This window comes from Podarcis erhardii, assembly GCF_964252035.2.
Source record: "Podarcis erhardii genome assembly, chromosome: 3".
Classification (NCBI taxonomy): domain Eukaryota; kingdom Metazoa; phylum Chordata; class Lepidosauria; order Squamata; family Lacertidae; genus Podarcis; species Podarcis erhardii.
Window position 1 is genome coordinate 109114116 of NC_138507.1, and position 12631 is coordinate 109126746.

Genomic DNA, 12631 nt, shown 5'->3' on the forward strand with positions numbered 1-12631 from the left:
TCCTTGATAAAATCTAATAAAACATCATCTAAAAAAAAACAACAAAAAACAATTCCCATATGGGGCAGCTGCCTATGCCGGCATTGCAGGGGGTTGGGCTAGATGACCCTCAGGGGTCCCTTCCATAGGATTCTATGGTTTGTGTCCTCTCCAGATGCCCACAGTGCAACCCTATGGAGAGGCTACTTGGTGCGACAGGTTTTCTTTCCCAAGTCAGCTCAGCAGTGCGACCCTGACCCCTCCCTGCTGGGAAACAAGGCCCGCCAAATTCAAGGGTCGCTCGCAGCCTAAGCCCGTGGAGAAAAGGGCCTCCCCTCCAGGCATCAGCCCAGCCAGCGAAGCCCCAGCTCCGGCCTTTTGTGTTCCCAGCCCTGGGAAAAAGGATCTACGGCTGCCATGGCAACGCCGCCCCGCTGCATTCTGGGAGGCGTCGTCCATAGCCGCGGCCCGTGGGGGAAACCCCGTAGCCACTGAGCCGAACCGCCGTAGAAGACGCCCCGCGCACGGCGACCAGGGCGCCGGTTACCATGGCGACGGTAGCGGCGCGCGCACGCGCGCAGAGGCGCCCGCAATCACATGTTCCGCCCCGACTTCCGTTGGCCGGCCGCCGTCCACGAGAAAACGGGCAGCGGCCGTTTATGGTTCAAGCCCCGCTCCCCTCACCCGGCAGTGCCTACTGCGGCAGGGGCAATTTCACGTCGCCTGCTACCCCCCTCCCGACCCGCTCCCTTTTTTCCCTTTTCAACCGCCGCTGGTCGGGTAGGGGATCCAAGATGGCGGACCGGCGGGTGCCGGGCCGAGGCTGCGCGGTGACGTCAGCGCGCCAGCTCCGCCCGAACCCGGAAGTGCGTCTCCCGCTGTGGGCTGAGCGGCGGGGCGGCTCTCCGGATAGCGGGTCTCCCTGTCCCTCAGCCGCGCCTGCGGTGAGCGGCCATGGCGGCGGCTGCCGAGCTGCAAGGGAAGTACCAGAAGCTGGCTCAGGAGTATTCCAAGGTATTGGGCCGCGCCGCTGCCGCCCCCTCGACGCGGAGGCCTCCTCGCGGGGCGGCCTCGTAGCGACGCCCCCGCCCCAGGTCCCTTCATACTGAGGGGACCCTCGCAAGGGTACGGGAGCCCCGCAGGGTCAGTTTTCGCGGACCCCGCTCGCCTCCGCCCTGGGACTGAGGCAGGGTCCGCCGCTTCCTCCTCCCGGCCCCAGTCCTGTTGCAGCCGGGCAGAGACAGCTCTCTCCTCCCGTGGGAAGTGTTGAGCTACCTCGGGCAACAAGAGATGACTTGTGTCATTGTTTATTTGGGGGTGAAGGGCCAAGGCTCAGTTGCAGCGCACATGCTTGGCGTGCAGAAGGCTTCAGTCCTTGGCAGTTCCAGGTGGTGGTTTTAATTAACGGGAGCTGCTCGTATTTGAGAGCTCCTGCACATTGTAGCAGACGGTACTGGGCTAGATGGGCAAATAGCATGGCAGGTTGCTATTATTATTATTATTATTATTATTGAATTTATATACCGCCCTATACCCAGAGTTCTCAGGGCAGTTCACAGAGCAAAATCAAAATATAGTATAAAACCACAAAATATAAAATGAAAGCAACCCAGTAACCGCCTCCAACCCGCCCGCCCCCATTTTAAAAGGGCATAAGAGGTTCCAGAGTGTGTACAGCGGATACTAGGGTTGCGAAGGTGATCCGTGCGGGAGGCATGTTTGCAACCTGCAGCACTGTGTCTGCGCACGGCGGGTTGCAATTTGGTGCTTCTGCGCATGCGCAAAGCGCGATTTAGCACTTCTCTGCATGCACGACCACCGAAACCCGGAAATAACCCGTTCTGGTACTTCCAGGTTTCAGCGCATCTGTAACCCGAAAAAACGCAACCTGAAGGGTCTGTAACCCAAGGTATGACTGTACCTGCAAATCGGCATGGTGTGAGGAGCCAGGGCTCAGCAGTTAAACATTCCTGGATCAAATCCAGCCTGTTCGTACTTGCCCATCCCAATGTCTAACCCAGGGCAGAAGGGAGAGTGTAGGGGGGATGGCAGATACACATACCTCCCCCTCTTTTTTCAGAGATGAGGATATGGCTTGTCAATAGCCACTAGCCACAAAAGCTATGTTTTGTCTTCACTGTTGGAGGCGAGTATGTTTCTTAAAAGCAGGTGCTGAAAATCGCAACTGAGCAGAGCACTGTTGCACTCGGGTCCTGCCTGTGGATTTTCCATAAGCGTCCGGTTGGCCACTGTGAAAATAAGATGCTGGGTTAGATGGGCTCCTAAGATCTTTGCATTCCTTGCAGGGGGACAGCTAGATGCTGAATAAAGAGTATACTTTCTGCACAGCTGCTTTCTTGCATTCACTGTGATGGTGGCTGTTGTTTTCTGTTTTGTGTACTTAGGGAATATTAATGCAGGAGCTGTCCATACCAGCCCTTAGTGCTGATACAGTGCTGGGGCTTTTGCCTTTTACAAAGCAGTTGCTTGTCCTGCAAAAAAACAACAACAAAGTGATTACTGTATCCTTAGGCATTTTCATATGCATGGGTGTGCTCAGCTAGCCCTTGTATATTAAAAATATCAATAAAAAGCACTTTAAAAGCTTAGTAGCATCTTAAAATCTAACTAGCTTTTATGATGTAAATTTTCATTGACTGAAGTGTTAAAAAGTCTTATTTGTGATACTAACACTTCTTAAAGGGGTTGATGCTGAAGCTCTTCGATGTAACAATCTCCCTCTTACAATATGACTGACGACTTCTAATTCTGACACCAGCATTTGTGTGTTAATTCCACAGCAGCAGGTCTGCACTATCGGTACACTACATTCTTGCATAGTTCAGTTTCTCAGGAGATGCACACATACACACATGAATACTTGTTCCGAGATACTTCCTGCTACCAGTCTCTCTTGGTAGTGATACAGATTCTCTGTCATGAGGAAGTATATATACTTCCTTACTGCTAGTTTTGAAGTGCCATCTGTTTTTCCTGTCTTTTCAACATCTTCTGTTATTAATATTGAGACAGAGGTTCCTCTGTACACAGGGCTAACTTGAAGTTGCTTCTTTACACTTAAGAATAATAGTTTCTTATTAGTATAGTGATGCCCTCCTTGGTAGTGAGAGTTACCAGCTATAGATAATGTGGATCTCTTGATTCTCCTGTCCAGATACAACTTTTTCTTTCTTTTTTTTAACATTGCTGCTGAATTATTGCTATCCTTCATATTTTTTGTCTTTAGTGTTGGTGAGATGTTCAGTCAGTCTTCCCTCCCCCCCCCCACTCCCTTAGCACATCTGATTTATCCCTTAAGGCAGAGCTTTCCAAACTTTTCATGTTGGTGACACTTTTTAGACATGCATCATTTCGCGATGCAGTAATTCAGTTTTGCTAGCAAACCGGAGGTTAAACTAACCCTTCTTTCCAACCCCAGGAGGAGCGCAAGGAATGTTCACATTACATACCTACATATCTCGACACAGTTTGGAAAGCTCTGCCATAAGGCTTCCATCTACAACAGCTAAGAGGAAGAGATAATGGCAGTGATTCTAACAGTGCCTAATGAAAAAAGAGAGCTCAGGTTTTCCTGAATCAAGACCCCTATCATGAGTACTATATCTAACTACTAGGTACAGTGGTGCCTTGCAAGACAAAAAAAATCCGTTCCGCGGGTCTCTTCGTCTAGCGGTTTTTTCATCTTGCGAAGCAAGCCCATTGACGGCTTAGTGGATTAGTGCTATTAGCGGTTTAGCGGCTTTTAGCGGCTCTTAGCAGATAAGCGGCTTAGCGGCTTAGAAAAAGGGGGGGGGAGAGGAAAAAACCCCCGCAGGAACTCGCAAGATATTTTCGTCTTGCGAAGCAAGCCCATAGGAAATTCGTTTTGCGAAGCACCTCCAAAACGGAAAACTCTTTCGTCTAGCGAGTTTTCCGTCTTGCGAGGCATTCGTCTTGCGGGGCACCACTGTACATGAGACCACTATGGCCATTCAATGATAGGTAGATATCACTGTAAGAGACAACGTGGGTTAGAAGAGTTTGATTTCACCCCTAAAGGCATGGTCTCCCAAGATGGATGCCAACAGAAGAGATGAACCTGTTTGGAGCAAAACATACGCTGGTAATCCTATAGATCAGGCTCGTCCAACTTCCAAGAGACTGTGATCTACTCCCGGTATATAAAAAAAACTGGCTGTGATCTACCCATTGTCATAGTCAGGAATAAATTGTTGAGCTTTTTTAAGGGGAGTACTGACCTAACGTTGAGCTTTTTGGGGGGGATCAGTAAGGACCGCACGGGTGCAATTGACCAGGGACACGCACGCAATCGACCAGTAGATCGTGATCGACCTGTTGGACATGCCTACTATACATAAAGAAGCACCACTATGTGTTGTAGTGTGGAAATATGAAACAAAACAGTTAATGGCTTAAAAATGTGTATTTTGCATGCCATGTCAACTGGGAAAGTAACTTGTCGTTTAAATGCCTTGTTCACCAGTGTCATTAACATTTTATCAAAATAAGCACTAAAATTCATTTTCCTAGTCGTGTAAATATGCACACAAAGGAACACCGCCCAGTCGGCTATCAAACGCACTTCCATTCTGAAAAGGGTGAAGTGGAATTTGGACTCTTTCAGCCACCATCCCCCAAAGAGAAAATGTTTGACTTTTTTGAAGAGCAAGGACAGTCTGTTTTAATGTTTGGTATGATTTTTAAAACTGTAATTTAAATGAAACATTGCAAGTGTCGTGTACTGCTGCTGTTGAATGTTTCCTACATCAGCTTCATTGACGACATTTTCTAGTTTTCGGGTCAGCGCCACGTGTGTCAATGCCCAGGCCTGCTGCATTTTGTGATAGTTGCATGTGACCTTAGAACACAGCCCACACAACATTCCCCTGCACCTTCATATTGAAGAGAAAGACCAGTTGCAGGAGGCAATATATTTTTCAGGGAGCCATACTTATTACTATCCATCTAATTGGGGATTTGGAACCATTGATAGGCAACTGAAGTGACCGATTCCAAGTCAGATCACCAGTCGGTCCAGCTCAGTTTTGTCTACCCTCACTGCTAAAGGCTCTTCACAGTTTCAGGCAGAGAAACTTGCCCAGCCCCACCTGGGGATGTCAGGGGTTGAACTTAGGACCTTCTGCAGCAGAGCATGTGTTCTGCTACTGAGATGGAGACCTTCCCTGGTAAATAGTTTGCAGACCATTCTGTGGTAGTGTCACTTTTGAGTCCAATAGACCTGCAAAGCTCCAGATTCTTCTACTTCAAAAATCACTGGGCTACTGAGATACACTGTGAACCAATGCCATCAAATTCTCCATGGAGCCAATATCTCCAGACCTTTTGTAGCTAAAAGTACTTTAGCAACCACAATCAGATTTGCACTGGAAGTTCTCTGTTTCAGCTTGGCAATGCCCTTCGCATCTTGAAAAAATTAGGTGGCTAAATTGACTTGCCCAAGTCTAAAATTTAATTTAGATTCTATATTATGAGCTTACAAATGACGTTTATGCTTTTTCTGTGGTCCTCTGTGCTGCTTATTTTCCTAGAGAAAGGCAAGATTTTGCAGGTGGCTAATGATCAGCTCGATGCAACCTCATTGCTTCATCATTGAGTTAATGATTTCTCATTGTCTCTCTTTTGCAGCTTCGAGCTCAGAACCATGTACTGAAAAAGGGTGTGGTGGATGAGCAAGCAAATTCAGCATCACTGAAGGTATGCTTTTAAAACAATGAAGTGAAAATGAGCTTGATTCTGACATTTACTGCTTGCTTACATACACAGTTCTGTACAGATCTGCCTTGTTTGTACAGGGTTGGCACCAGCTCCATGTCACACATACATTCAAGGGTCAGGCTGTTTTTTGTTGACACATAAGGTGTCAAGCATCTCTTGGATATTTGAAGAACACGCACCACAGCATGTATTGATAGAATCTTACAGAGATCTGTTGCTGCTGCTTCTGCAGAAGACGCCTCTCTGCTGGCAAGTGAGGGTGAGGCCAATGAAAGCCAGCCTTCTGTTTTCCACCACTACTGCTACTGGAGAGAGGACCACTAACTTACAGCTGCAGAGGGAGGGGCAGAATTCCACATCTGCTTTCCAGGACTGTTATCAACATAACTCTTAACTGACAGCACCCAAGGGAGTTGCCAGATTCTGTTCTCCAAGTTTACTTCAAGAATCATCATACGATTTCTTTTGTCTGGGTGGTTCTCACTGAAGTAGTTCCATTAGCGCCAGGACTTTTGGCTGTGCAATAGAAATTCCTGCCTCTCCTCTTTCTCTATCTGTGCCCTAAATCTGTTCTGGGGGTCTCCCCAACCCTGCAGAACAGATTTGGGCAGATCGTGCCAGGAGTGGAAGTTGTGCAAACGGAAGCCCTTGCACTAATGGAATTGCTTTGTTGGAGATCGCTCTTTGTTATGATTTTCTACCAAATTACAGTAACTGGCTTGTGCAATGGTAATGTTTTTAGCTTCCTTGAAAGTGCTGCTGGAAAGGCCGGTATCAATCCAATAAGTATATGAATAAGGAACGAAATGAATTCAATCCTCATAGTTCTTCATTTCTTCCTCTCTCTTGCTGCTATAAGGGTGGATAAATAATTTGCCACCTGGTTTTCATAAAGTGGTTTACGTTCCTCCCTCTCTGAAGCTGTGCAGGAAAGCTGCACAGAGGGGCTGGGAAAAAATGACATCTGCCTAACTCTCCTGCAGTACTGCCAGCCTGGTTGAATGTGTATATGTGGTACAGCCAGAATCAACATGTGTATCCAAAAGATTGCTTTTATTAACAGGGTTGGGAAAATCTCAAGAGCAAGCACAGGAACTTAGAAACATAGGAATTTCCTTTATACTTTGTTAGGCCATTAGTTCATCTAGCTTCAGATGTTTCAGATGGGAGCTTTCCTCAACTTTACATGAGGACACCCAAGAATTTGAACCTTGGACCTTCTGCATGCAAGGCAGTTGCCCTACCTCTGAGTTGCTTAAAATAGCAATAGCAAAATACTTAAGGTTGCTTAAAATAGATGCTACTAGTTAAGAGTTTAAATGCCTTTACTTCTCTTTTAAACTAGTCTTATGCTGGGTTTTCATTTCAGAATTTCAGTTTTTTATTCCAGTATTTCTAAGGAAGATAGCATCTGCTATGCCTCTCCCAACCCATAACACAGTGTGTAATCTCTTCCCTGTATACGGTCTACAGATTTATATGGAAGGAGTAAATAAGAATTTGCTTTTACTATTCTTGGAGCCGTAGAGTAGTTAAAGATCAGAAAGGAATTGATTAGCATTTAAAGATCTCATAGATCCCCTTCTGTCTTTTCCTGGTGGGTGGAGAAAGTGCACTCTGTAAAGACAGGGGATGGGAAGTGTTCTTTCTTTAAAAAATTAGGACAGCTTCCTGCTTTGTAAAAAAGAAGGAAAAAGAAAATCTTGTCGGAATCTATTGTGATAAAACTGCTTCCCCCAAATGTAGGAACAACTGAAAATGAAGGACCAGTCGCTCAGAAAGCTGCAGCAGGAAATGGACAGTCTGACCTTTCGAAACCAACAGCTGGCAAAGAGGGTAGAGCTGCTTCAGGATGAACTTGTCCTAAGTGAATCTAAAGGCAAGAAGAACAAGGTGGGTACCTAGCTGAATCAACCTGTGCAAGCATTTTTGTGAAGCAGCATTTCCCCAGCCTTCCTTTGGTTGAGATATAACCCCCTGAAGTATTAGGCTTTGCTCTTGGATCCGAAAATAAGTTTCTTCATGAGCTGTTTTTTGGGTCAGGGAGCACGGCCGACTCTGTGACATGGCAGAATTACCCACCTCCAGCAGTTGGAGGGCTAGTTTGAAGGAGGGCAAGGCAGAGGAATGACTCATGCAGAGGGGCAGTGGGGAACCTCTTCTATGAATGTGTTCTGTTGGCTCATAGAAGTCTGTATTATTGAGGCTAGAGTAAGCACTATTGCACAAACTGTAAATATGGGTAGGATTGCTTTGTGAATATATCAGTTTCTTTTGGGGCACTAGGCTGAAGTGGCTGGTCCAAGGTCACCTAGGAAGTGTTTCTTGAAAGCAGGCTTTCCCAGGCAAAGAGCTGACAAGTAATCAGGTGGCAACAGCTGATGCTCCTCCTCACTACCATCACCCTTTTCTCCCTTATCCCCTTGAGGCCAGAAGGAGAAGGAGGATAAGCAAGTGAGCTGCCATGGTCAGATTCAAGGGACTCTGAACATTGGGCTCCCTGCTGAAATTTAGGCCTCAGCAGGTGCCTCTGGTGTCTGCCCTGTTTGGCATTCCCGGTTACTTCTTGGTCTTCTCTGCTCTTCCTGTTAGATACTGATAATGCAATCTTAATGCATATTTACTCTGAAGGTAGCCCCACTGTGCTTTTTGGGTATTGCTCCAAGGTAATTGTGCATTGGGTTGCTGTCTAAGAGGTTTCTTTCCAGCTGTATTATCTGATTCCAACCCCCCCCTTCTCTCTCTGTCACTATTTTAGTATTTGATGTGTCCTAAAATGGACTTTGTCCATGGAGTTTTCTTGGCAATGATACTGGAGTGGCTTGCCAGTTCCTGCTCCAGGTGGATCACGTTTAGTCAAAACTCTCCACTATGACCTGTCCATTTTGGGTGGCCCTGCACAGCATAACTCATAGCTTCTCTGAGTTATTCAAGCCCCTTCGCCACGGCAAGGCAGTGATCCATGAAGGAGTGTCTTGTGGAAGACAGGCGTGCCTGGCATGTTCTAGTCCATGGAGTCACAAAGAGTCGGACACGACTAAATGACTAAACAACAACAAAAATGGACTGGTTATTTATTACAATTATACCATGCCCTTCCTCTGAGGAACCCTGAGTACCATATTATGCTTGATTCCCAGGCACTTATCTGGGCAGTGCCCAGGACTGGACCCCCTTAGCTTGAGCAACTAAACTGCGTAATGTGCCTTCTTGCCATTTGATGCAATCTCTGAAAGCAGATGTTGCCAGATTAGTTGAAGCCAGTTCGTTGCTCGTTTCCTGCTTCTCATTAAATCGTTATGACTAGCACATTTTATAGAACCCGTGGTGCAGGATCTTCAATAAAAGCAAGAGGAGGAAACAAGCCAAGCATTGCCCGCATTCTCTCCGTTGTACAATTGAGGAAGTGAGAAATTGCGCAAAATTACGGCCTTCTGGGCAGACAGCAAAATAGATGAAGGGAAAGTTAGGAGAGTGGGGTGCCCTCAGAGGTTGATGTGCTGCCATAGAGAACTGGAACTGGGAGCTCTGGGTTCAGGAGTCCATGTTGCTCGCTGCTTCCATGAAACTGTGGCCCTCCAGATGTTGCTCAACTACAACTCCCAACTTTGGCCATGCTTGCTGGGGCTGCTGGGAGCTGTTGTCCAGCAACATCTGGAGGGCCAAAAGTTCTCCATACCTAGCCTAACCTATTCAGGGAGGAGCTAATGTCAATGACTAAGGAGCTGAGCTACAGATCAGGAAGTCCCAAGTTGAAAACTCACTCTCTAGTCCATTCTATAGTAACTCTAAAGAAATCCCATGTATGAAAACCGTAAGCAGTTCCAATATTTTGCTGTACTAACTATCCACAGGAGCTATGATTATAGAGTAGTCTTTAAGTACATTCAGTAAGCAGGAATGCTTTTGCTTTCTTTTAGAAGACCGGTGAACCCGCATCCCAGTTAAGCCAAGAACAGAAAAACGTATTTGATGAAGACCTTCAGAAGAAAATAGAAGAGAACGAGCGGCTGCATATTCAGGTGTGTAATTTGGTAGTACACAATATATTCTATGGCTATTTAAATTCCATGGCAACTTGTACAGGAGGGGGTGCCATTGTGATGCCCATGTGCCCACAGAGGCCTTCTCTGGCACTCACAGGAGTCCGCCCCCTCCCTAAAATTAGACCTGAAAGAAACATCTTGTAGCAAATAAAGAAGGTTGCATGGACTTGGTTATGGTGTTTGTGTATGCGTATGTGTGTGTGTTGCCCACAATAGTTTATCCAGTTTGGCAAAGGTGTCCACCAAAAAAGGTTAGCAGCCCTGGTAGGTAAGACTTTTAGAACAAATCATTAAAGGCTGTCTTTTAGGTAAGATTGGCCAATTTGTTCAGTGACTCTGCTGTGTTTTGAAATACTTCAGTTTGTGCCCATGAACTCTGGTAGTCCACAAGGAGCAGTGCTCTCTAGAAATGTATAACTTCTAAGAAACATTAAACAACAGAATGACCCATCTGCCTTGTGCCAGTTCTGCCTTTTGGAACTTTGTTTCTCACAGTGTCCTGACTTGTCTGTTTCAAGATGCCCGGCTTTCTTTGAATCCAAAAAAATGCCAAATTTGTACTAAGTGAATGCAAGACACTTGGTACATCATAGAATCAGAACAAATCCAGTATTCTCTAATGTAAAGGTAAAGGGACCCCTGAACATTAGGTCCAGTCGTGACTGACTCTGGGGTTGCGGCGCTCGTCTCTCTTTATTGGCCGAGGGAGCCGGCGTACAGCTTCCAGATCATGTGGCCAGCATGACGAAGCCGCTTCTGGCGAACCAGAGCAGCGCACGGAAACGCCGTTTACCTTCCCGCCGGAGCGGTACCTATTTATCTACTTGCACTTTGACGTGCTTTTGAACTGCTAGGTTGGCAGGAGCAGGGACCGAGCAACGGGAGCTCACGCTGTCATGGGGAGTCAAACCGCCGACCTTCTGATCGGCAAGTCCTAGGCTCAGTGGTTTAACCCACAGCGCCACCCGCGTCCCATTCTCTAATGTAGCGGTGAGAAATCTGAGGCCCAGAGGCTATGTATGGATCTCCAAGCCTCTCTGTCTGGCCCCCTGGACTCCCGAGGCCACCCTCCTCCCTGACTCTGCTTTACACCCACCTCCAGCACTTTTGTGTGCTCTCGAACTCTGACAGTGACTCTTGCTTGCCTGGGTGGAGAACAGAGAGAGAGGAGCGTGTGCAGAAACTAGCCTACTGTTCCAAGGTGAAAATTTACATTCATTGCTCTGCCCATGTTTGCCTGAGGTCCTTCTCAGAAGAGAATGTGACCCTCTGGCTGAAAAAGATTCCACACTTCTGATCTAGTTCAAGCCCATTGTGCTTCACCTGGGGGGAGACACCTTCCCCGGTCATCAACTCTCTCTCTCTTCTGGAGTCATAAAACATTTCTCTGTTGCTATGGAGGGTAGGGAAGAGATGCAGGAAAGACTGTGGGGCTATTTTGCCATTTTATTTCACTAACAACAATTATAACACTGAATCTGGGCCCATAACCTGTTGTTGGGATACTGCCAGGGAGACAAAGGCCATCACTGCCTCCACGGCGTCTCCCGTAGAAACACAGTATCAGCAATTAGCGACACGAACTCCAGAAAATAGCTTGTGACATTCCAGAGCAGATGCACGCTCTATCAGCAGATAATGCACAGCGAAAGATGCACTCAGGAGAGTATTATTTAGAAGTTTATTCAGCGTTGGTCAGAACAAAGAAAAACATGACTGCCTGCTTCGGTCTGCTTAGGCACAGAGAGAGAGACAACAGCTCTATCAAAACAGAAACATCCTGTGAACAGGAAATACGCAGACTCTGTGACTCACAAAGCCTGCTCCCTTTTAAGGTGGAACGGAAATATCCTAACACTTTATTGTATAAACAAAGCAAAAACCTCAGAATTTTACAAGGAAATTTTGTCCCCGTTTCTCTTTCCCTCTTGCCTTTTCCCAAGTAGTTTCTGGACTCGAAGACCAGAGGGAGCAGAGACAAAAGCTGCACATATGGAATAGTCTCTTCATCTTTTTGTGTCTTTTTTGAGAAAAGCAGCTCAAGTAAGGAGAGGGAAGCAGTAGCTGAATCCCCTGTTCCTCCTTCCCAGGGAAAAGCTTGAGATGAGTGCCAGAGTCTGCTGTTTGCTGCTGGCTATTCCTTGTAGAGACGAAATGTTGGCTTGAGGGCAGGGAGGCTCACTGGTAAAACTAGTTGCCAACAAGTGGCATGTATAACATGTGGCTTTCACTCCATTACTGAAGTCGTTTGCCCTAAATGCATCTGTTGGTGTCTCTGCTGTTTGGATAATGCATAGATTGATCTGTGGCTGGCTGGTCTCCTGTCTTCTAGAAAGATGCTTGGGCTACATCATCTTTCAGTTTTTCTTTGCTGACCAGCCTTTGCTGTACACATAGCTTAATGGTAGAGCACCTGCTTTGAATGCAAAAGGTCCCAGGTTAAATCCTCGACGTCTCCCGGTAGGGCTGGGAAAAACTCATGCCTGAAACCCTGGAGAGCCCCTGCCATTCACAAAACACAATTCTAAGCTAGGTGGATCAATAGTCTGACTCTGTAAGGCAGCTTCCGTTCCTATGTAATCTGCAATGGCCATGACCCCTTCACCTGGCATAGGTCCCTGTCTTCCTGACTAGACACATTTACTAGCCATACTGCCTTTCCTTTCTCCTAAATGCTCTAGTGATAACCAAAATACCTCCAAATGTAATGCTCAGAAAGCTATACATATTTAAGCTTACTGCATTCACACACCAGCTTCTTTCATTCTTTCTCATTTCCAGACTCTGGTCAAATTGTTTCTGCAGGTTTTTTTTTCCTTAGTTGCTCCTTTTTCAGCTTAAAGCTAAAT

General features: G+C 46.6%; 1 protein-coding gene across 2 annotated transcripts in view; it reads left to right on the forward strand.

Moving 5' to 3' along the window:
- Positions 1-832: 832 nt before the first annotated feature.
- PPP1R21 (protein phosphatase 1 regulatory subunit 21) overlaps positions 833-12631 on the forward strand; it is a 43693-nt gene continuing 31894 nt past the window's right edge. Inside the window, exons 1-4 of one of the 2 annotated variants that reach the window (XM_081854651.1) lie at positions 833-993; positions 5647-5715; positions 7483-7629; positions 9657-9758. In XM_081854651.1, coding sequence (XP_081710777.1) covers positions 934-993; positions 5647-5715; positions 7483-7629; positions 9657-9758 — 378 coding nt within the window. In that variant the 5' untranslated portion in view covers positions 833-933. The remainder of the gene's footprint in view (positions 994-5646; positions 5716-7482; positions 7630-9656; positions 9759-12631) is intronic. The other variant, XM_081854652.1, reaches the window with a different exon arrangement.